At 40.4% G+C, this 20,438-nt stretch overlaps 2 protein-coding genes across 7 annotated transcripts in view; one reads left to right on the top strand and one right to left on the bottom strand.

The window, feature by feature from the left end:
- PHTF2 (putative homeodomain transcription factor 2) overlaps nucleotides 1-9,980 on the bottom strand; it is a 100,931-nt gene extending 90,951 nt beyond the window's left edge. For 2 of the 5 annotated variants that reach the window (XM_048499458.1, XM_048499462.1), the window contains exon 1: nucleotides 9,713-9,977. The gene's annotated coding sequence lies outside the window, so the exon portion shown is untranslated. Of the gene's footprint in view, nucleotides 1-9,712 lie in introns of all 5 variants that reach the window. The other 3 variants (XM_048499460.1, XM_048499461.1, XM_048499459.1) reach the window with 3 other exon arrangements.
- A 342-nt stretch (nucleotides 9,981-10,322) lies between these two features.
- Nucleotides 10,323-15,304, top strand: TMEM60 (transmembrane protein 60). 2 transcript variants are annotated; one of them, XM_048499465.1, is made up of 3 exons: nucleotides 10,323-10,502; nucleotides 11,895-12,164; nucleotides 14,671-15,304. In XM_048499465.1, the coding sequence occupies exon 3, from the start codon at nucleotides 14,717-14,719 to the stop codon at nucleotides 15,119-15,121; it is 405 nt and encodes a 134-aa protein (XP_048355422.1). In that variant the 5' UTR covers nucleotides 10,323-10,502; nucleotides 11,895-12,164; nucleotides 14,671-14,716; the 3' UTR covers nucleotides 15,122-15,304. The 2 variants fall into 2 exon arrangements, with proteins under 2 accessions (XP_048355422.1, XP_048355420.1); XM_048499463.1 differs by lacking the exon at nucleotides 11,895-12,164 and having other exon boundaries at nucleotides 10,324-10,502.
- Nucleotides 15,305-20,438: the final 5,134 nt, after the last annotated feature.

The raw sequence follows: 20,438 nt of genomic DNA, 5'->3' as shown, positions 1-20,438 counted from the left end.
GATGCCACTGAAAATAGTCCAGAAACTTCAGCTGGTCCAAAATGCAGCTGGCAGGTTGTTATTGAGGGGAGGATTATATTATAGTACCCTTCTACTGAAAGAGCTGCACTGTCTGGCCATTTGTTTCTGGGCACAATTCCTTACTTTTAAAGCCCTAAATGACTTGAGAACAGGGAAGGACTGCTGCCTTTTGTACTGTCTGGCACACCAGTTACAATCTGCATCACAAACCCTGTTCTCTGTCCCCTGCCTTCAGAGGTGAGGAAGATGGCAACAAGAAACAGAGCTTTTTCACTAGTAGCTTGTTCACTTGTTTATGGAATGCCTTGATGCTTGCCTGGCACCTATTTATTCTTTTTTAGGCACTCAGCCAATACATTTCTGTTTACCTAAACCATTAATTAAAGGCTTGATTTTTAAAAATACCACTGTACAGTACTTTTAGCCTGGAAAATCAATTTAACAGTTATGCTCCCCAGCACTTTTATGCTCTAGCTGCGTTTTTAATGCTTTGTGCTTTTATTGTTTATTTTGTAAGCTGCCTTGAGCAGATTCCCTGGTGACATGAAAGTTGACCAAACAAAGGGGCTCCTTTGATGCTGTTTCTTAGCTTTGGTGTCAAGAGAGTTGCTACCTGTGTAATATGGATGTGCCTTCCAGGTGCTTTATGGGGAGATGCAGTCCCACAGATATGACAGTCCCAGACCACTCAGTCTCAGACCACTCAAGGTTAATACCAAGACTTTGACCATGACCTGGGATTCAATTGCCAGCGCAGCTGGTGGAGCACATGTCAAATATGTGCTCTTAATGGGGTTCCCGTGAAAACTCTTGCTACTGCATTTGTTGTTGCAAGCCTCTCCTGCACCTAGGCCTAGGTATAATAAGATGCAGCTCCTCCCTGAAGGAGAAGTCAGTTGCATCTGATGTCTCTTGGGAGGAACAGTGCTCCAGTACCAAAGATCATGTGCAGCACAACAGTTGGGTTATTTGTAATTCTGAAAGACCGATAACGGGAGAAAGGAAAGAAAGGTTGAAAATGAAGTAGAAAGAGAAGATTTTCTGGGTGTTCCAAGCTTTGTGAGTATGGTCTGGTAGTTTTTGCTCCTAACATTTCGCCTACATCTATGGCTGGCATCTTCAGAGGTGTATCACAGTAGGATGCATTTCTCTCTGAGGCACAGTGTAGAGAAAAATTTCTATTGGGGTTTTACTGAAGCAGCTCCTTGAAAATCTCTGCACTCCTTGACAAAGAAGAAAATGGACTGGAGGTGGACTCTTACCAGCACAGCCTGATGAATATAACTTGCTATCAGTCAAGGACATTCTCTTCATCCAAATCAGAGCTGCAAAGCTACTGAATCCCAACAGTGTTAATAAGTGATGGTCACAATCACATACACTTTATAACTTAAATTAAGAGATACTACTTGTGGAAATATGCCATGTTTTCTATACTCTATCATGTCTGGTAATATGTAAAAACATTAGAAACTGTAGTACAAGGATAAGCTCTTACATATTAGGAACACAGTGGAATTCTTCTCCATGACAGATTGCTACTGTAATAAATGAAATCATTCCTCCATAAGGATAGTGAAAAGCAGGTTTTCCCATTGCTTTCCAGTGGCCTCTGCCAACAGGTCTACAAATGCAATGATTTGCTTGCAGAAGCTACAGCTTTTGTTTTAAGTTCTCTCCTTGCATTCATCTTTACTATGCACATACTTCTGATAATGAAAGAAACACGTTCTAGATACCAGTGTACAAATACATAATGGAAACATAAAAGCCACTTTGTACCGGAAACCTGCAGATCCCCAAACATATCTGCATTCCTCCATTCACCATCCTAAACACACCAAAGGATCCACTGTCTACAGCAAAACTTTATGCCACAGACATATCTGTTCTGATACCTCAGACAGAGATTCCCACTTATAAGATCTACAACAGACGTAATTGGAATGACAATACCCACCGGATATTGTAATGAAACAGATCAAGAATGATACCAGGGGATAACTTAAAACAAGGTAGGTTTCAACAAAACAACAACAGATCACCATTAGTGGTCACATCTCAACCTAAACTGGTTCAATGTATCATTAACTACGTACAACCTATGTTGGACAATGATACTCCTCTCTCACAGGCATTGGGAGGCAAATATTTTCTTGCCCATAAACAGCTTCCTAACCTTAAACAACTTCTCATCTACAACAGTACCCTTCCAAAAACAGACATGGACTCTGGGACCAGAGTCTAAAATAAACAAGATGGCAACTCTATCCCCATATTTACTGTGACAATACCAATAATCAGACCTAACATCAAGACATACCATATCGAGGTTCATTCACTTCCTCTTTCAACATTATATATGCCATTAAAAGTCAGCAATGTCCTTCCATTCTCTACATCAAATAGGTCAGTCCCTACAAAAAAAATTAAATGGACATAAAACTGACGTTAAAAACCAGAACACTCAAAAACCAGTGAGAGAACATTTTAATCTTCCAAGTAATTCCATTGCTGACCTAAAAGTGGCAGTTCACAAATGAAGAAAAAATCAAGGGAAGATTACAACATGAGATTGCTGAACTTGGATTCATTCACAAGTTCAGAACAATGGTCCCCCCAGGGCTGAATAGGGACATATGATTCTTATCTCACTACAGATGCTAATTTTCTGCCCCCAAGCATTCTCTCTCTGCTCTAATCAAGCTGATTACAATATCCATTGTACCTCTGCAACCTTCACAAGTATTCATTACAACACACCTCCCACCTTCTGGGATAAAAAGTTTCACAGATCTCTGTTCCTACTCTGACAAAAGCAGATTTGCCTCTTGAAAGTTTATTCCCTGAAACTTTTGTTGGTCTCTAAGGTGGCACTGGACTTGAAGCCAACCCTTACTAGAGTTGGTAGGCTGTTTTTCACTTTATTTACAAGCTCTTCAAAGTGAACAGATCATGCTTAGAGGGATATAAAACAATTTTCTGTAGAGCTACAGAATAGATAAATAATGAAAAATTGTTGAAAGAAAAAAGAAACACATTAAACAATATAATTAACAATACAGTCTTCAATAAACAATGCAACAAAAAGTACAAACACAACTTTGAACAGTAAACATAGATGTAAGACTAATAGTAAAAAAAGGAATTCAAATGATGTTAAAATTCTTACTGTTATAGTAGCACTTCTAAGTAAACATGCAGGAAGTATTCATTACCCCTAGTCAACATTTATTTAGCATGGTGTGTGCCAGGCTCTGTTATTCTGTTGGATCTTATGCCAAACAAGGTCAAAATATCTCACTGCCTTTCATCTGCAATACGCAGGTGACAACTGTGTGCATATGAAATTTGCAAATGATCCAGAACACAGGCAAATCATAACATAGTCAATAGGATATATCCACAGGTAAGAATAAGATTGAGTGTTTTTGGTGAATACCCCAATGGGAAAAATGACTGGTCCAAGGTACCCCAATAAATTGTATGGGAAGTAGAAACTTGAACCTGGGTCTTCATTGTCCTAGTCTAACACTCCTAACTACTGTAACACTTTAGTTCTCCAAACTTTAACTCTTCAGCACTTCTCACTTCTTTAAGAATTCACAAAACAGCCGGATCATTTTTCAGAGGGTTGCCTGTTTCCATGCAATGCATGTATACTTATAGCCCCACAGTTCAGCCTTCAGGTTGCCAAGGCAAATAGCATGCTAAAATGATGGACAGAAATATCAGTTTCCCCTTATCTATTGACCATTACTCATGCTAAATACAGATGGCTTTTTCCAGGGCTCATTTAGATGCTCCTCCTTCTACTGTTCTCTGTGGAAGATTTCATTTTTGGTTCATGGAATAACATTGCTGCCAATGTTCAGCCAATGCAATTGAACCAGTTTCTCATATAGTTCTTCACTGTGATTTTTACACAGAAGATAGACAGAATTTAATTACTCCCATTACTGTAATACTATTTGAAGATTGCTGAGACAGTTTTGATGAAGTATTTGTTTCAAGACAAAGAGGCTACAGTGTCATACACTGTAGCAAAATTCTGTCATTTAACTGTCAAGAAATGGGATGTTTTGATAAGTAAGAAGGTGGAATAATTTATATGCAAAGATATTTGTTTTTTCTCTTGCATAAAAATTGTAATGCAAGATTTTACTCTGAATTGTCCTTGTTGTATTGACAGATGCTGGTCTATTGACTGGGAAAAAAGTGTGTGTGTCGCATACACACAAAGACATGGGTAGCAAACACAATATAGTGTCCTTCACATAACATGGGGCTTTTCCATTACCCAAACAATGAAAGCTGAGCTGCAGTGATTCCCACACTCCAAGTACACTGAAAAGACTCTTAAAGTGGGGATCCCGCAAGGACTTATAAGTGAAAAGTCACATTTCCTTCTTTGCTAGCCCCTCCCCAATTGCTCTATCTCTGCCATTCCTTTTTCACCTCCCCCATCCCAGTGTTATCTTCTAGTTACCCAGCCTCTCAACCTTTCTCCCTGTCCCTTCTCTCAATCACTCATGTAGCCTTCCTTCCCCTTGGTCACACACCCAACCCACCAGGATGGACAAAAATCAATAATTAAAAAAAACTAGATTATTTTATTTAGATTGGATTTTTTTAGTTTCCATTTTTTTAAAGTAACATTTTTGAAGGAAAAATGAATCTAAAGATAGTTTAAATAGTTTTCTATTTAAGATACATTATAGTTCAAAGATTATTAATCATGAAACAAGGAATAGTTTTAATGGTGTAGCATGAGACTGTACACTCATGCAATATTTAAATTTTTGGGTAAATAAATTCCTTTAATCCATTTATAATGCCATGGTCTTCCAGAGATATCTATAAGATTATTTTGAGCATTGTCAAAGGCTTTCACAGTCGGAATCACTGGAGTGCTGTGTGGTTTCCGGGCTGTATGGCCGTGTTCCAGCAGCATTCTCTCCTGACGTTTCGCCTGCATCTGTGGCTGGCATCAGGAGAGAATGCTGCTAGAACACGGCCATACAGCCCGGAAACCACATAGCACTCCATTATTTTGAGCAGTTTTGCCATCTAGATGATGTTATCACATATGCATCATTTCCCAAAATGCCTCTTCTTCACAGTAAAAATGTTATAAAATATACAACTTGAGAAATAGACCTTAATCTCATTGTTCCTTTGCAAATCTATGTACACAGAATCAACCCTTACCTGTTAAGTGCTAAGTTTCAAGAAACTGAATAAACAGAAGATTGTATGGTGATCAAGATTATACCAGCAAGATTGAATCTTTATGTATAAAAACATGATTTAAAGCTACTCTACTGACTAGTGATCCAAACTGTGATTTAAGTTGCCATTCACTAATGCCCTCTACAGTCCCCATAGTTTCTTTTCTGCTTCCACCTTCTCTCCAACACCATACATTGCAATATGACCCAAAATGAAACCCAAAGTTCTTTGTGGGGGAGCTAATATATCCATATGCACAAGGGGATTTGTTCAGTTTTCATATTTTACTGGAAATGTAGACCTGTGGTTTCAGCCTGGATGCTTCCCCCTCTCCCCCCTGCCAATTCTCTGATCCACATGGAGAAGGGCTATATCTTGACTAGTAGATGCCTGTTTGATGAAACTGGTAATTTTGCGATATTTTAAATACAAGACTGCTGCTTTTAATTATAAATTTGAAGACCATCTAGAAACTTATTGAGTGTGTAGAGTATGAACCTTGCTGTATGTTATACAGCAAAAATGTTTTAAAAGACATTCAACATATGCATATCATTAAGCTGAGTATATAGCAAGAGACTTATTTCACAAAGCAAATTCCAAAGAGGTGGCTGTATTAGTGTGACACAGCAAAAACAAACTCTGAAGACTCATGCCATAATGAATCTTTTAGCTTTTCAGGTGCCACGGGACTCTGGTGTGACTTTACAAAGTAATTACAGTGTTCAGCAGTTCAAGAATCAAGCAAAAACAAGTAAAGCTGCACCTGTGTGCATATTGTTTCTCTGAATATGTATAAAGGAATATAACATTTGAGATCATATGACCTATGCAACTAGTTCGACATACTCAGAAGATGCTAGGAGTTTACAACAGCAGCACCCACACTTTTGAAGCTATGGGGTGCTTCCAAAACAGCTTGGAATGTGCCATGTGGTCCACAAATCCATGTTAAACAAAAAGGTCACTGCCCTTGTCCAAATCATTCCTTGGATATAAGTCAAGGAATGCAATAGACTAATTTCTGCACTGGGATTTTCTAATCCAAAAACTAGATTTAATCAAGGGCAAAACCCTGGTGAAGTACACAGAACTTAATTTCAAACAAACATTCAAATAATTAAGCTGCAAATATGCATACATTCAGAAGGGTACAAATTAAAGAACCAGTGTGGTTGAAAAAAAATTTCTTCTATAAAAAAAGAATTCTAAGATGATAGATTTCTTCCATGTTAAATTCATCTGTAATTGACCCCCCAACAAATAAGTCAAGCATGCATTGAACTTGAGTGTGCTGAAATCACTATTAGTCATGAGAATTGATGGAATTTTAATAGTTTTTTCTAAGTGGTATTAGTGTTATCGAGATTTGCTATTTTATCATATAAAGCTACAGATAGACAAAATTCTATACTTAAACCCCAATATTACCATACATTATTAATATTATTCAGTAAGAATAAATCTGAATGCCTTGTTGTTTTGTATGATTTCATGAGAACAATGAAGATCATATAGAAATTTCACTTCAAAACTCAGTCACAATTATTAAGATTCCACTTTCCCCGAAAATAAAAATACTTTGCAATAAATATAGCCAGGTATGAACCTAAAAATCTTTTATTCATTTTAAACATACTATTAAGCTTCAGGACATTTTATAATATCAGTTACAGTAAAATTACAATGTTTGGGGGAGATAAATTAAAAAGTAAATCTGTCAACCATGATCAGTAAACTGAAATAATAGTAAAGTTTGTTGTAAAGAAAGCAAAAGATTGAAAGAATTCACACATATAATTCTACATTAAACAATGGTGAAGAATTTTGTATAGTCAATAATAGTGCTTTTTCAAAAGTACACCTGATGAACATGCAATTTTACTTGACATAGCACTTAAAACTCAGATACCCCGTTTCCCCAAAAATAAGCCCTACCCCAAAAATAAGCCCTAGTTACAGATTCCCCGGCGCAGCTTATCCGGTCATGTGGGGGGTGCAAAATCATGGGGGGGGGGGAAATAAGACATCCTCCGAAAATAAGCCCTAACACATCTTTTGGAGCAAAAATTAATAGAAGACCCTGTCTTATTTTGGGGGAAACATGGCATTAGTACTCAAATTCGAAAAGATGACTTCAATCTTAGGAAAATGAGGATCCTATAGTCAATTCATTTTCCATTACTCTACAGTAATTTTTGATGGTAGTTATCATATATGCAATCCCATCAGATACAAACAAAATTGACATACACTGTAAAATACCACAATGAGGTACCTAAGGTCATCTAGCAAGTTTCTAGCTGGGCAGAGAATGAGCCTTTAATTTTTAAGTCTTACTTGTCAATCAATAAAACAATTCAACACACATCTACATGATTATTTAAGTTCCCCACTAGTTCTAGGAACTAGTGAAGTGAAAGGTGAGGTGGAGAAATATACACAGCATATGTCCACAAGTGGGTATTTCTGTCCCTTCCTCCAAATCTCCCTCTCCTTCACAAAAAGAGCCAAAACTATATATTAGATGGTTAAGTAAGTGTGTGTGTGTGGGGGGGGGGGGGTATAATGAAACCATTCTCAGCCTAAGATATAACATGGAATGCCTGAAAAATAAAGAAGTGATACAAAGAAGTTGATAGATGCTAACATTTTGGGGCTGGAAAAGATGTGCGATGCAATAGGCCAGTGATGGCGAACCTTTTCAAGACTGAGTACCCAAACTGAAACCCAAAACTTATTGCAAAGTGGCAACACAGCAATTTAACCTGAATACTGATGTTTTAGTCCTGCATGCACCTCAAGTCCTGTGCGCACCACTCTGCACCTCTCTAGCATTTCCGCCTCCTTTGCCCCCCACTCGGGCATCAGCCACCCAGAGAACAGGCACCAGGCCCATCAGCTGAGTCCTCCCTGCTCGCTGCGGGGCGTTGTGCCCAGCGGCCCAGGCCAGCCTAGATATGTGTGTGTGTGTGGTGGGGGTGATGAACTCAGTGCACGTGCCCACAGAGAGGGCTCTGAGTGCCACCTCTGGCAATCGTGCCATAGGTTCGCCACCATTGCAATAAGCAAAAAGTGAAACACCAGCAGGTCTGGCATTATAGTACTATGAATGCAAGAAGGAGTATGAATTGAGCTCATCACGTGCTCCAGTCATGAAAAGTCTTGTTCCCTTTGATGACCAAGTCATACTCATGTCTAAGGAGCTTAAGAATTAACCCCAGGGCCTAAAATTTGGCACATGGGCACTGAGCTACACCTGCACTAAAAGTGTCATCCTATCTTAGCGTTAAGAGTCCTACAGACAGCAGATGAAGCTCATAACACTATTGTGCGGCGAGAGATCATGAGGTACTTATCCAAATGGGAGAAAATTAGAGATGTCACTGAATTCCTGTTCACCGAAATAAACCTAGTTCTTTGTTTGTTTGTGTATCCTCATTTCTCTCTACTGTTTCTCCGGGAAAATGTGAACATGAGAAAACTCAGCAAGCCACAATCGCCACACCAACCTGCCGCTAGTTAACCTAGTTTCAAAGGTCTGAGCCAGCATGCTTAATTAACAGAAAGAGTGAAGATGTTTCCCTTTGCATTCCCCTTAAAAGTTACCTGGTGCTAAACAATAGCACACTCTGCAAACACACTAGTGTGTTTTTTTTAAATCGCATGCCGCACACCAAACAAGCGAGGATCAAAAGAAACCACGCTTGGGAAAGCAGCATAAAAATGTCTAAAAAAGAAAAGAGGACCCCCACAGTTGGAAGCTTAGAGCCCCCCAGGTTTAACAAGCCGAACTACAACCCCTCGGGCTGGTTCACCTCCCCCTTTCCTCCGTATTCTGACAGCTCTTCACATCCTCCCCCTTCGCTTTCCAATGACAGACAGCCGCTCGTTCTCTCCTGACCCAACGCGAAGCCCCTTGACATCACGAAATGGTCGATCCTCCCACCGAAGGCAGACTGCCTGCAGCCGCTGTCTCGTTCACACACGAATGGCAGTAGCCCTGTTCCTCCCTCCATCATCCTCACATATACACGTGTAGCCCACCCTTCCGACCCCTCTTCTCTTCCAAAGAAACCACACCCTCTCCTCCCCGTTCTTATCTTGACTTCGCCCCCTCGATTTCTTTGCCTGTCCTCACCACAAGTGGCAGCGGCTGCCTCCCAGCACCCAGCCCCCTCCCTCCCGGCCCTTCCTCTTTTCACCGACGCCTCAGACCCACCGCACCCCCGAACAATCCTTCCGCCCTCAGGAAGGGCTCAAGCCCTCCTTCACCTCCAAGGCTGCCTTCCCCCCAAATCCCCTCCCCAGTCCTCGTTTCCTTCCTTCCGCCTCGGGAGACCCTTCCCGCTCTCGTCGCACCCCTCCGAAGGTACCCTGCCTTTTTTCAGTTGCAAAGCCATGAACGACCGTTGCAAGGAATGGGACGGTTTAGGGGAAGGGGACGCCCGAATCTTACCGGTCATCCAGAACCTCGCGCGCGCGATACGGAGTCAAGCGATTATGCTGGACCAAGGGCACAAAACGGCGCGAGAGGCAACAGCTCGCGGCCGGGCGCGCGCAGAGCGCGCATTTGAGGCAGCAGCAACAGCGCGCCGCCGAGCAAGGGCGGTGCGACGATCATGGCTCCGCCTCTTCTCTCCAAGACGTCGTTAGGGGGAGAGGAGATGGATGTGGCGCACAGTGATAAAAAAAAATCCATTCGCCGTAACTGTTTGGGTACAGGAAGGCGGAGATGGGGGACTTTAATGTAGCCAAGTCTTTTGATTGGACGGCAACCCCACGGGAAGGCGGGATGAAACGCTAACTTATTCGAATGAAGAAAAGGATAAAAAATGATTGGCAGTTCCCGGCTTCCGAAAGGAACGATGATAGGCGTTTTTCCTAGTCAATGACAGAAGAGAAAGAACGACGGGGCGGGCTTAAGAAGACCTACGTTTTGCCGGCGGGGAAGCCAACGCTTTAGGCAAGAGTGGCCTCTCGATTACGTAGGCAGGAGGCGGGATGTAGTGCGGCAAGACCCAATGACGAGGAGCACTGGAGTGATAGACAGGTCTTAGAGCTGGTGGGCAGCGTTGTCGAAAGACTGACGTATATACCAGTGGTCGGTTTGTCCTAGGCCTATGTGGAGAACCTAGTCGCTGTCTTTTCTCCTGCAGGCGCGTGACAGCATCGGGCTGGGATGAGCTGGGTCTCGGAGGATCCTTCCTAAGGCAGCTGTAGCTGGGAGGCCGCCCGAAGCCTGTCTGGTGGGTAATTCGTAGTCTGGTGGGGCTCTAGGGATTCAGGGCCTCTCTTATTTACTTTCTCCCCCTTTTATTGGCACGTTTCCAAGGAATTTCTCCTTTTCCTTCATGGGTCTGAAGGGACGTGATCCCTGCAAATGCAAAGAAAGAATTTGGTTCCACATGAAAATGCCCATTGACAAAAGGTTGTGGGCAGGTAATCTGCCTTCATCGAGAAGGCGTCCCCACAAACATATCCCCACAAAAAACCCAATCTCTTAAAGAAAAGACGAGTGTTTTGCTGCCTTTTCCCATATGGCATATCCAAGATTTGGTCCCCAACAGTTTAGGAGTAGAATTCGATTATAAGAGCCCGCTCCAAAGTAGTCCTTTTTTATCCCGGGAACTGACCTCTGTGGTGTGGAAATCAGTTGTAATTCCCAGATATATATAAACCCCACAGAGGCTGGCAGCTGTAACTTAAGCAGACCAGTGGTTCATCAGGTTCTCTCTCTCCCTGAAATTTTGTAACGTTCTTTTATTAGTTACTTCTTGGCAGTTTTCATATTCCTGGAACAAGCTTTCCCAAGCTTATAATGAATGGAATATTTGCTTTGCATTATAGGAAAAGATTGGAAAACATAGTTTGAAAATGGTCCTATATTTTTCTCCATCAGTCTGATTTCTTCTGGGGAATTTTTAAAGCGTTCTCAGTGAAGACCAACGTACCTGCCAAACATCATCTATTAATGAGTGCAAAAAAACCTGTTCTTGTTATTTGGATAGATGATTATTACATGCTGCCCTTAATCTGAATGGGAGAGAATTACCTACTTTGTCAAAGTCATTTCTCTAAAGCAAGTGAACTCCCCCCCACCCAAAAAATGTTTTAGTTTCTAGGATGATTTGTTGTTAAATGCATAGATGTGAAGGACTGAGGAAAACATTAGATAATTTGGAAAACAAGGCAACTTCCCCCCTGAATTGTTTGCTGTTTTTGTCAATAAAATTTAGAAGGGTAGGTCGTCTGAGAGATCCCTATCTTTAGAATGATGAAATTCCTTCTTAAAGCAAAGGTTTCCATGCTCAAAATGTATCATTTGAAAAATCTGAGGACTTTCTCATTTGTTCTGATGAAAATCTGGGAAATTTGGGAGAACACTGATAGATTCCGTGATGCTTTCAATTTATACACCTTTTTCAAGACTTATTTAAATGTAAATAATGTTGACAACAGTTAATATACTATAATGTGTTTAATAATGTGTTATTAAATAGTTCAAGGTATACAATGCTATAAAGTTCAATTTCATATCCTAATATGCTAGAAGTCCTATCTGTTATGATTCTTGAGGAAGTTTTTGTCCAAATATACCTTTTCTTTAGTTAACTACAAAATTTGTTTTCTATCTGCAGCTTTTTCCCCCCTTAGAGCACAATCAACATCTGGGAGGTGACCAGCAATGGTGCAGCTGATGCACCATCTCCAGGGTTTTTTTGGGTAGCCAGAGAGGCTTTTTGTTTTGTCTGCCTCCCTGGCTGCTCGAAAATCCTCCATAGGGGAAAACAAAGAGTGGCCTAAGTCCATCCTCCCCACTTTCAGCATTTCCAGGGCCAAAGCCTGGTGGAAACACCCCGGAACACCAAGTTGCTTCGGACTAGAAGTTAGGCCGACGAAGTTCTGAGGTCTGCTGTGCCCACCCATCTCTCTGTTTGCGCTCCCAGCCAGTCAAAAGTGTTAGTTATGTCGCTTGGGAGGACAAATACATCGTTGTAAGCCTGCACTGTCTCCTATAGCTGTTCAGCCTCCCCCCCACCCCATCTAGATTGGGCTATTAGGTAGCAAAAGTTAAAGATACATGTGCTGTGGTACTATAGGTTACAGTAGGTAACAACTCTGTCTCAGTTATTGGGTATAGTAGTTTTTTTGCATAAAATAAAGATATTTATACTTTCAGATTAGGTAAATATCCAGGTTACTAAAACGTTTTATGTTAATTAAGTTATAAATTATATAGTTTATATTAAATAAGGTTAAAAAGTTTAGATTAATAGGAAAGTAAGTACAACTTCTATTTCAATTTGTATATTTACCATTGCTAACTTTCTAGAAATTTTACATCTCTATCAAATTCTAGGTATTTTCTTCTACTAGGAATTGGCCACCTATCTCTTCTTTCCACCAATGCTACTTGATCCACTTTTTCTACCCACACAGTTTAATTTATTCACTCTGCAGTTAATTTTGTCTTATTATTTATTATGTATCATCCTAAATTGGTAGCATGAGATGATAGTCTACATATAAATGGCATTTGTAAACCCTGATCAACCACTCTGGCGTTTGTGCAATCTTAAAACAATTAGGAGTTAATTATATCAGATGTGAGCAATGCATTTCAAAATTTTCCCCAGCCACTAACATAGAAAAGACAGGAAATTATACTGGGCTAAGAGCTCACAGGATGGAAAAACAGGTGCCCTTAAATCATTTCAGTGTTTTGACTACCCTGTACATGCTTATTGTTTCAAATATCAAATCATTCAGGTGGAATATTATGACACAAGCAATTTTAATAACGATTCATTTTGTGGTTTGCATGCATGAATGCTATGACATTGTCAAGAAAAACCTTACTGTTTTATTTATGAAGAATCTATCTTTATTTGGATCAAGTGGGGTAGCCCTTTGGATATTAGGTGCCTGTAGGATCACTTTAGCTTGCCAGTAAATTTTACCAAAACACAAATCTGGACCAAAGAGGACAGATCAGGAAAAATGTTGAGCATTAAAAGCAACACAACGTTTCTATTCACCTGTATCACTTCACCTAACTGGGATTGGGTCTTACCATTCAATAAATAATGTAATTACTTTAATTCTGGTGGGTACAAAAATAAAAATTAGAGAGCTACAATATTGAAAGGCTACAGTTTTAAATTTATTTGTATTCTGAGCAAAAAGATCAAAATCAGTTTATTAGTTTGACATTGTTCATCTCAAATGTGTAGTATCAATGATTGTCAAATACTCATATATAGACCACCTCAGACCCATAAGGGGAAAAATAACAGTTGATAACAACTTGAACTGTGTTTTATGTCTGGACTTTCAAATAGACCTGAATTTAATATAACATGTTTGGGGAACATAGGGCAATAAGGAAGAACTGCAATTTTATCTCTTCCCCTACTTACATCTTATATGATTGTTGCTCCACATGAGCCCCCTGCTTCTGGAATGTGAGTAAACTACATTCCTTCTGAGCACAACCATCTATCTTTTCCAACTACACTACAATGAGTTACAGACCCTTTAAACTATTTAGATTCATCCACCCAGTTCTGAAGAAAGCAACAAACAGATAGTGAAACAAATTATAGGAGGAAAGTAGGTTGTAAGAACTCTCTAGTAGAGAGAAGTCTTCCCTCATTCCTACAGTAGGGTCAAAACTGCTAAAAGGCTAAGAGACCTATGATCAGATTTTTCACATCCCCAGTAGACTGGGAAGGGTACGTTAATCCTTCTGTGTTGTTTGCCTATTGAAACTATTCCCCTTTCCTTGAATTGCTCTTAGCCATAGCATAAGAAAGACTATGGCCATTTTCCCCAAAGTTAACAGCAGTGGTTCTATTAGACCAAATGGAGCAGTGGTGGAAAGATTCACTCCCCCCACATCCCTCCCTTCACAGATCCAGTCTGAAACATCTTGAAAAAGTCAAGATTTTGTCAAAGATATTTCAGTATCTCACTTATTTTTAGCCTTCAGCTGGAGATACCACAGGCTGAGAAAGTCTGTCAGTGATCTGTCACTGAGCTCCAACTATAGCCAGTAAGCAGGTAACTTTTTTTTACTGCTAGAGAGTTTACATAAGGAAACATGCTAGAAATTCTGGCAAAAGCTGCAATTCAGGTGATAACATGACTTCAAATTTTATGTAAGCAGCACAATATTGCATTAAATGTTATAGCATGGGTCACAGAGTGTTTTTCATTCAATCGGCAAGCAAAACATCCTATTCACAACCCTGTATAATTCCCAAAGACCAAAAATTGTTCCTGTAAGTTTCACAGGAGAGAGTCCAGATTTGTTGGTTTCCAAGATGTTTCAAAGGAAGCTCCATTTGTAAAGCCTCTGAAGACCTACTGTTTCTAGAGTGTGTCTGATGTCCCCTCCCTCTCTTTTCCTAGGGACTGTCTTTTCTACTATTATCAACCGTCTACTAAAGCTGTTTAAATGAGAATGTCCTTGGTGCAGAGAGTGCTCCTCACATGGCTCTTCACATTACTGTTCCTGATCATGTTGGTGTTAAAGCTGGATGAAAAAGCCCCCTGGAACTGGTTCCTAATATTTATCCCCATTTGGATCTTTGATACCATCCTACTAGTTATGATCATTGTGAAAATGGCTGGCCATTGCAAGTCCGGCTATGACCCTCGCAATGGCAACCAGAACCTCAAAAAGAAAGCTTGGTACCTTGCCGCAATGTTGCTTAAACTGGCCTTCTGCCTTGCCTTGTGTGCTAAATTGGAACAGTTCACTGACATGAAATTAACCTATGTCTTCATTCCCCTGTGGGCCTTGCTTATTGGGGGAATGGTAGAACTTGGATACAATATATTTTATGTCCGAAGGGACTAACTGCTTTCAGCCTTTCATCACTCCACATTGTGTTCCTGAGCCATGTTGGCTTGCTGCAAGAATACTGCTCATAAAAGAACTACATTTTCAGCCATTTGTTAAACTTATACTGGTGGGCTTGACTCTTTGGAACACAGGTTCACATGTACATATTGTAAATAAAACAGTTCCATTATTTTCTAAGTATATTCTCTATCTTTGCTTTTAAGTGTGTTTAATTGCCATCTATATAGAGCAGGTCACAGGAATAAGACTTCTAATTGTGTTATCCAAAATACTGGGATCTGCCCCTAAAAGGCAGTGGGAGAACTGGCAAGGGCAGACATTGCTTAACAAGAGGCTGGGCAAGCTTTAGATCTTTGTTGCCAACTTTTATGAAGATGAATTTCCACAAGAAATGCTCAGGAAGATTTTGGAAAAGTTTAGCAAGTTTTATTAAGAAAAGTTAAATAATAAAAATACGAGCACACAAATGGTCAAACCACACAGAGAAATCACACAGTCCTAGAATATAAATAGCGTAAAGTGGACAGGTCTTGAATCTTGAAGACGGGTCCAGAAAAGCAGAGCCTGCACTGCAATCCAAAGAAGCAGGGTAGAAAGCAGATGGTACGCAGCACAATTGAACTAAAAGGCTTAGAAGTACTGGTCACTGACTGTAGGGTGGGCAGCTAATTTATAGGGAAGATCTGACCTAGCCATGCTAAGGGAGCTTAATCTTTCCAGAACAATGGAGGATTTTGCCTTTCGATGGGAAGACAAAAGAGGGATACTTAAGTGGTAGATAGTTAAAATTAATGGCTAGATGCTTGGCTTAATGTTCTAAGTCAGGAGGAGCCTGGAGATAGGACAAAGTTGACTTAATCATAACTTCAGGACAAAGCTGATGTAAATGAAGGTGGTCTTTTGGAGGAGTTAGAAAATAAAGGATTGGATTAGTGCTTTGGAAGAAAGCTGGCAGGAACTCTGATGGAATCGTATTAATGTGTTATTTGTTTCACATAAGCATGTAGACCAGGGCTGAAGACTGGAACTGGCTTTCCCAGACTGTAGTTCGGTCTGGTAACAATTGTACAATTTCAAATCAGAACTGTTAGAATTATTCATGCAACTTTCTGAGTAACAGATTAATTTCAGGAGTTATTTTTATTCTGTAGACAGCATTTGGAAGGGAGGCAGTGTGTCCTGGTATATATATTAATCTCTTCATAGAAAATCAGGTTCTACAGTGTATGCGACATAGCAGTTAAGCTTTAACAGGTATGGAGTTTGTGAACAGCTGGAGCATTAAACATGCAATCCAAAAGAGAGATTAGTTCAGAAAGTTTATTTTACAACTGAAATATATGTATGTTTAGCAAGTGAAATTAGGCATACCTTGATTAAAACTTGATAGGACTATGTATGTTACTACTTGGGCCCATCCTATTGGCACAAGCATATAAAAGTTTGGGAAGTGAATACAGAGAAATTGGTTGCAGAGCCAACTTGACCTGTTGCTCAGATTAACACAGTAGTTCTCAACCTGGGAGTCATGACCTAAAAGTCAGTTGCAGTTCTCTTGCAGGTGGATTGTTAGGCTGAGCAAGGCTCTCTCCTCATTGGTAGAAATGAGTTCTCAATGAGCTCTTTCCTCATTGGTAGGAATGAGGAGACAAGGAGATGTAGCCTCCACATTTCACCCTCACTTCTGCATCCCCATTCATTTCCAGGGGTTTGGTTGATTGCAATCAGTGCAGAAAGCAATGGGTGTAGCCTATATCCACTGCCAGCATCCTGCATTGCTGGATCCCAAAAAGCAGAATAAGACGCAAAGTAGTTCTCACTCACAGTGTAACAGCTATTGAGTTCTTCAGATGCAAAAAAAAAAAGACTGCTCATCCTCACTATTTAAAGCAATAGTTTTTGCCTTCAAAGAAGAAGCAATGAACAAAAAGGTGTGTGGTAAAATCACTGGCGAAACAGTTACGGAGTCTAAATAGTCCTTGCTGCACCATTGAAACAGCTTTTCTATTGGAAGAACACTGAAGGAGCTCATTGGCAGATCTGCACCAGAGATCTTACCCACAGGTATCAAACATTACAGGAAAGCCAGGGATCTGGCACACAGAACAACAGATCATCACTAAAGTCAGTACAAATTTTCAGCTAAGGATGGAAAGCCTCCAGAAGGAAAGCAACTGTTTCCGCCTTTGAATCAGTGGGAACTGGCAGCCAGAAGGGAAAATCTGCCAAACTTCTTGGTTCAGGGAGTCCTGTCCATGTTATACACTGGAATGCATCTGCTAGAGACAGCAATAAGAATAAAGTCCCCATTCATATCCACTTCCTCTTTTTTAGATGACTCACAAAGACACACCCAGAGGGTTTTAGTCACCCTCTGTGGCAAAAAAAGCCCACAGAATATTCATTTGAGACATAAAAAAGTAGAACAAGCATGGTATTGTGGATGAAATGTTAGTCTACTCTAGGGCCTGCAATTTTAATATGCTCTCTCAGTTGACCACTCTGTCCATCCTGTGCTGTTTAGAGTGCCACAAACCTCTTTGCTGTTTTTGCTGCCACGGACTGATTTTACTGCGTGAAATAGCAAAATGAACTAGCAAATTATTACTAAAATGCCTTGAAAGTGCATAACTCAGCATGTGTGAAAGCACCCAAACAAGTACAAACTACTCTGATAGCCCCATTGGAGGAGAATGGTATAAAACCAAGTATGAAATGAATAATATGATAAATTCATTGCTTTTGAAGCTGCAAAGTTATTTTACCAAACCATATGAAGAAGGATTCAGCAAGACCTGTAATCATTCTGTTTGAGATAAACCTCAAACATTAAGTATTAGAATCAAGTGAGTGGAGTGATTAATTAATAGCCATGTTTGGGTAATTTTTCATTATCAAAATCCATCCTCAAAGAGCAATCCCCTCTGGAGTAATTTTATTTACCTATATAATTATGCAACAAGCCCTCCATATGAGCAAGATAAGACTGCCCAGACCTTTGAGATACCAGGACAAAACACTTGCAAGTACCTAAGAGATTTCTACATCAGCCATTTAGAATTTATGGTTTATTCATCTAATAAATAAACTCTAAGAGATCAAGTAATACCAAATAATTTAGATATTTTTCTTTCAATTTTTTGCTTTTAAAGTATTGCATTCATTTACCATCTCTTATAACCATGCCAAAAGATTGTAGAATTGCTTTGCTGGACTAAGAATCATATAAGTAGGTGCTTTCTTCCCCACAAAGGCTACTTTGTTGGATAAGGAGAGGGAATCTGCTGCTGGGCACAGGCCCACGCTAGCGGATCTGTCCTCCCCAGGACACTTGCCCTGGTGGAGGGGCGGACTTGTCGGCATGCAGCTGCCACAGCCTTCCATGGTGGTCCAACATAGAGTGCTGAGCCAGCAACCCTCCATCACTGCCAGCATGACAGAGGTGTTCTGGGGGCATGGCCGGGGGGGGGGGGGAGCTAGCATTAGTCAACTTCCACCCAGCCTTTGCCCCACTTATACTGGTGCACAGGGCTGTGGACTTACATCACCTTTTCAGCACCCAGCCCTGTGGATCAGGCTGTCCCTTGTAAGCATTACTTTGAGCATTTGTGTGAATGTAATGATATGGTTAAAGAATTGTTTCTAATGACTTGATTTCTGATTCATAAAATATTTTACAAGTACTTCTGGCCATTGCCACATGGATAGGCTAGGAACACTTGTTATGTTGACTTTGGGGCATAATAGCCATCATGACTGGAATCCATGTTTTGACATGTTTTATAGGGATGCAATTAAAATATACTAGTCATGATCCAACCTGAATGCTCATTAATAAATGTCATAAATTCCATAATACAAACAGAATTAGTTTCAACATTCAGGAGCAAGTAGAAGCATAATCTGTCCACCCATTCTGATACTTTCGGTCTGATTTCATTTCACTGGGCAACACTTAGCACACATATATCTGACTTAGCACACATGTATCTGACAAGATACCTTACAATCAGAAAAGTTGCTCATCTTGATCCAACAATGTTTATGCGTTCAACATTCGTATTCTCTGCCAATCTGAACCATCTCTGAGTGGACTTTTAGAGCCTATATCAGCAAAAGCCTTGCCTGCATGAGCTGTTTTGTTTTCCACCTGCTAAGCTGGGGCTATAGAGACTCTGCCTCAAATAATACTCCTTCACAATAGTAGGAAGTGCATGCACAGTAGGGGAAAGAGGCTTAATTTGCCCAGGCTGATGGGGCTGCAGAGTTGGGAAGGGGATACAGAGCCCCAGGAGTCTCTTCCTCCCCCAACAACAGACAACCTATCTGTCTTATAGACTAGGGTGTAAATAAGTTCCCCACCCAGAAAGAGCAAACACACACTTCAGAGATACAAGAGCGATGAGTGAACAAGCAATCACAAGCAAACATAAGTTGAAAAAGAACTTTCAATTCAGGAGCCAAGAGCTCTCTTAATGTTTTATGATTACCGTATATTTAAAAACACCACAGGGAACAGGATTTAGTTCCCTTCCCCCGTATGCTCCATTTTTGTCAAATAAAAAACAGGCACAGTCTCCCTTGAGAATGCCAGGAAGAGAAGGACAAGCTCATTCACATGCTTATCTGCATGCAATGTTTACTGCACTGTCTTTAGAAGGAGTAAACTTTCTCCTATCGCCAGTTTTTGTTTGTTTGTGGTGGTGGTGGGTAAAATCAGCCTCAAAAGCAAGTTGGGGTGTGGACTGACTCAGTGCAGTGAGAACAACAGATCTGACTGATATGTACACATATATAGTTCACAGTGTTTTAAGCCATATATATATATATATAGTTATGCAATGTAAAGGGTGGGAGCATGTTATAGTATAAAAAAATCATCTTAGCTAACATCCCTGCAGAGGCTTGGAATTGAAGTTGCTGAAAATCAGGTAAACACAAGGAATGTGAAGGGGTGCCAAGGAGCAGCCTGACACTAGCTCTAAGTTGAAAGGAACGGGGCCTCTCAGTAGAGATTAGCTAGCAAGATGTTTCACTAAAATAGATAAGAGTTAGCAGAAGACTTGATTGCTATAGAAACTGTGTACATGAGGTGTTTTTTTAGACCTCCAAGTTACATTAAAATATGAGATGGAAAGGTGTGAGTAAGAGGTGGGATAAGATGACCAGGTTCGTAATGCGTTTGCAGACTCAACCCAATGAGCAAGAGGCGGGGAGGTATGTTTTGTAACTATAAATTATGTTACACTGCTAACAGCCCCACTTTGAACTCTCCCTCCCTGTTGCTAACAGAGGAGAGTTCCCTCTTCTT

This window comes from Sphaerodactylus townsendi, linkage group LG06 (genome assembly GCF_021028975.2).
Source record: "Sphaerodactylus townsendi isolate TG3544 linkage group LG06, MPM_Stown_v2.3, whole genome shotgun sequence".
NCBI classification, from domain to species: Eukaryota; Metazoa; Chordata; class Lepidosauria; order Squamata; family Sphaerodactylidae; genus Sphaerodactylus; species Sphaerodactylus townsendi.
This window is presented reverse-complemented; position numbering and strand designations above follow the sequence as displayed.

Bases quoted from the DNA above. Each gene is read 5' to 3' on its own strand.
- TMEM60 (XM_048499465.1), top strand. From the start codon at position 14,717: ATGAGAATGTCCTTGGTGCAGAGAGTGCTCCTCACATGGCTCTTCACA.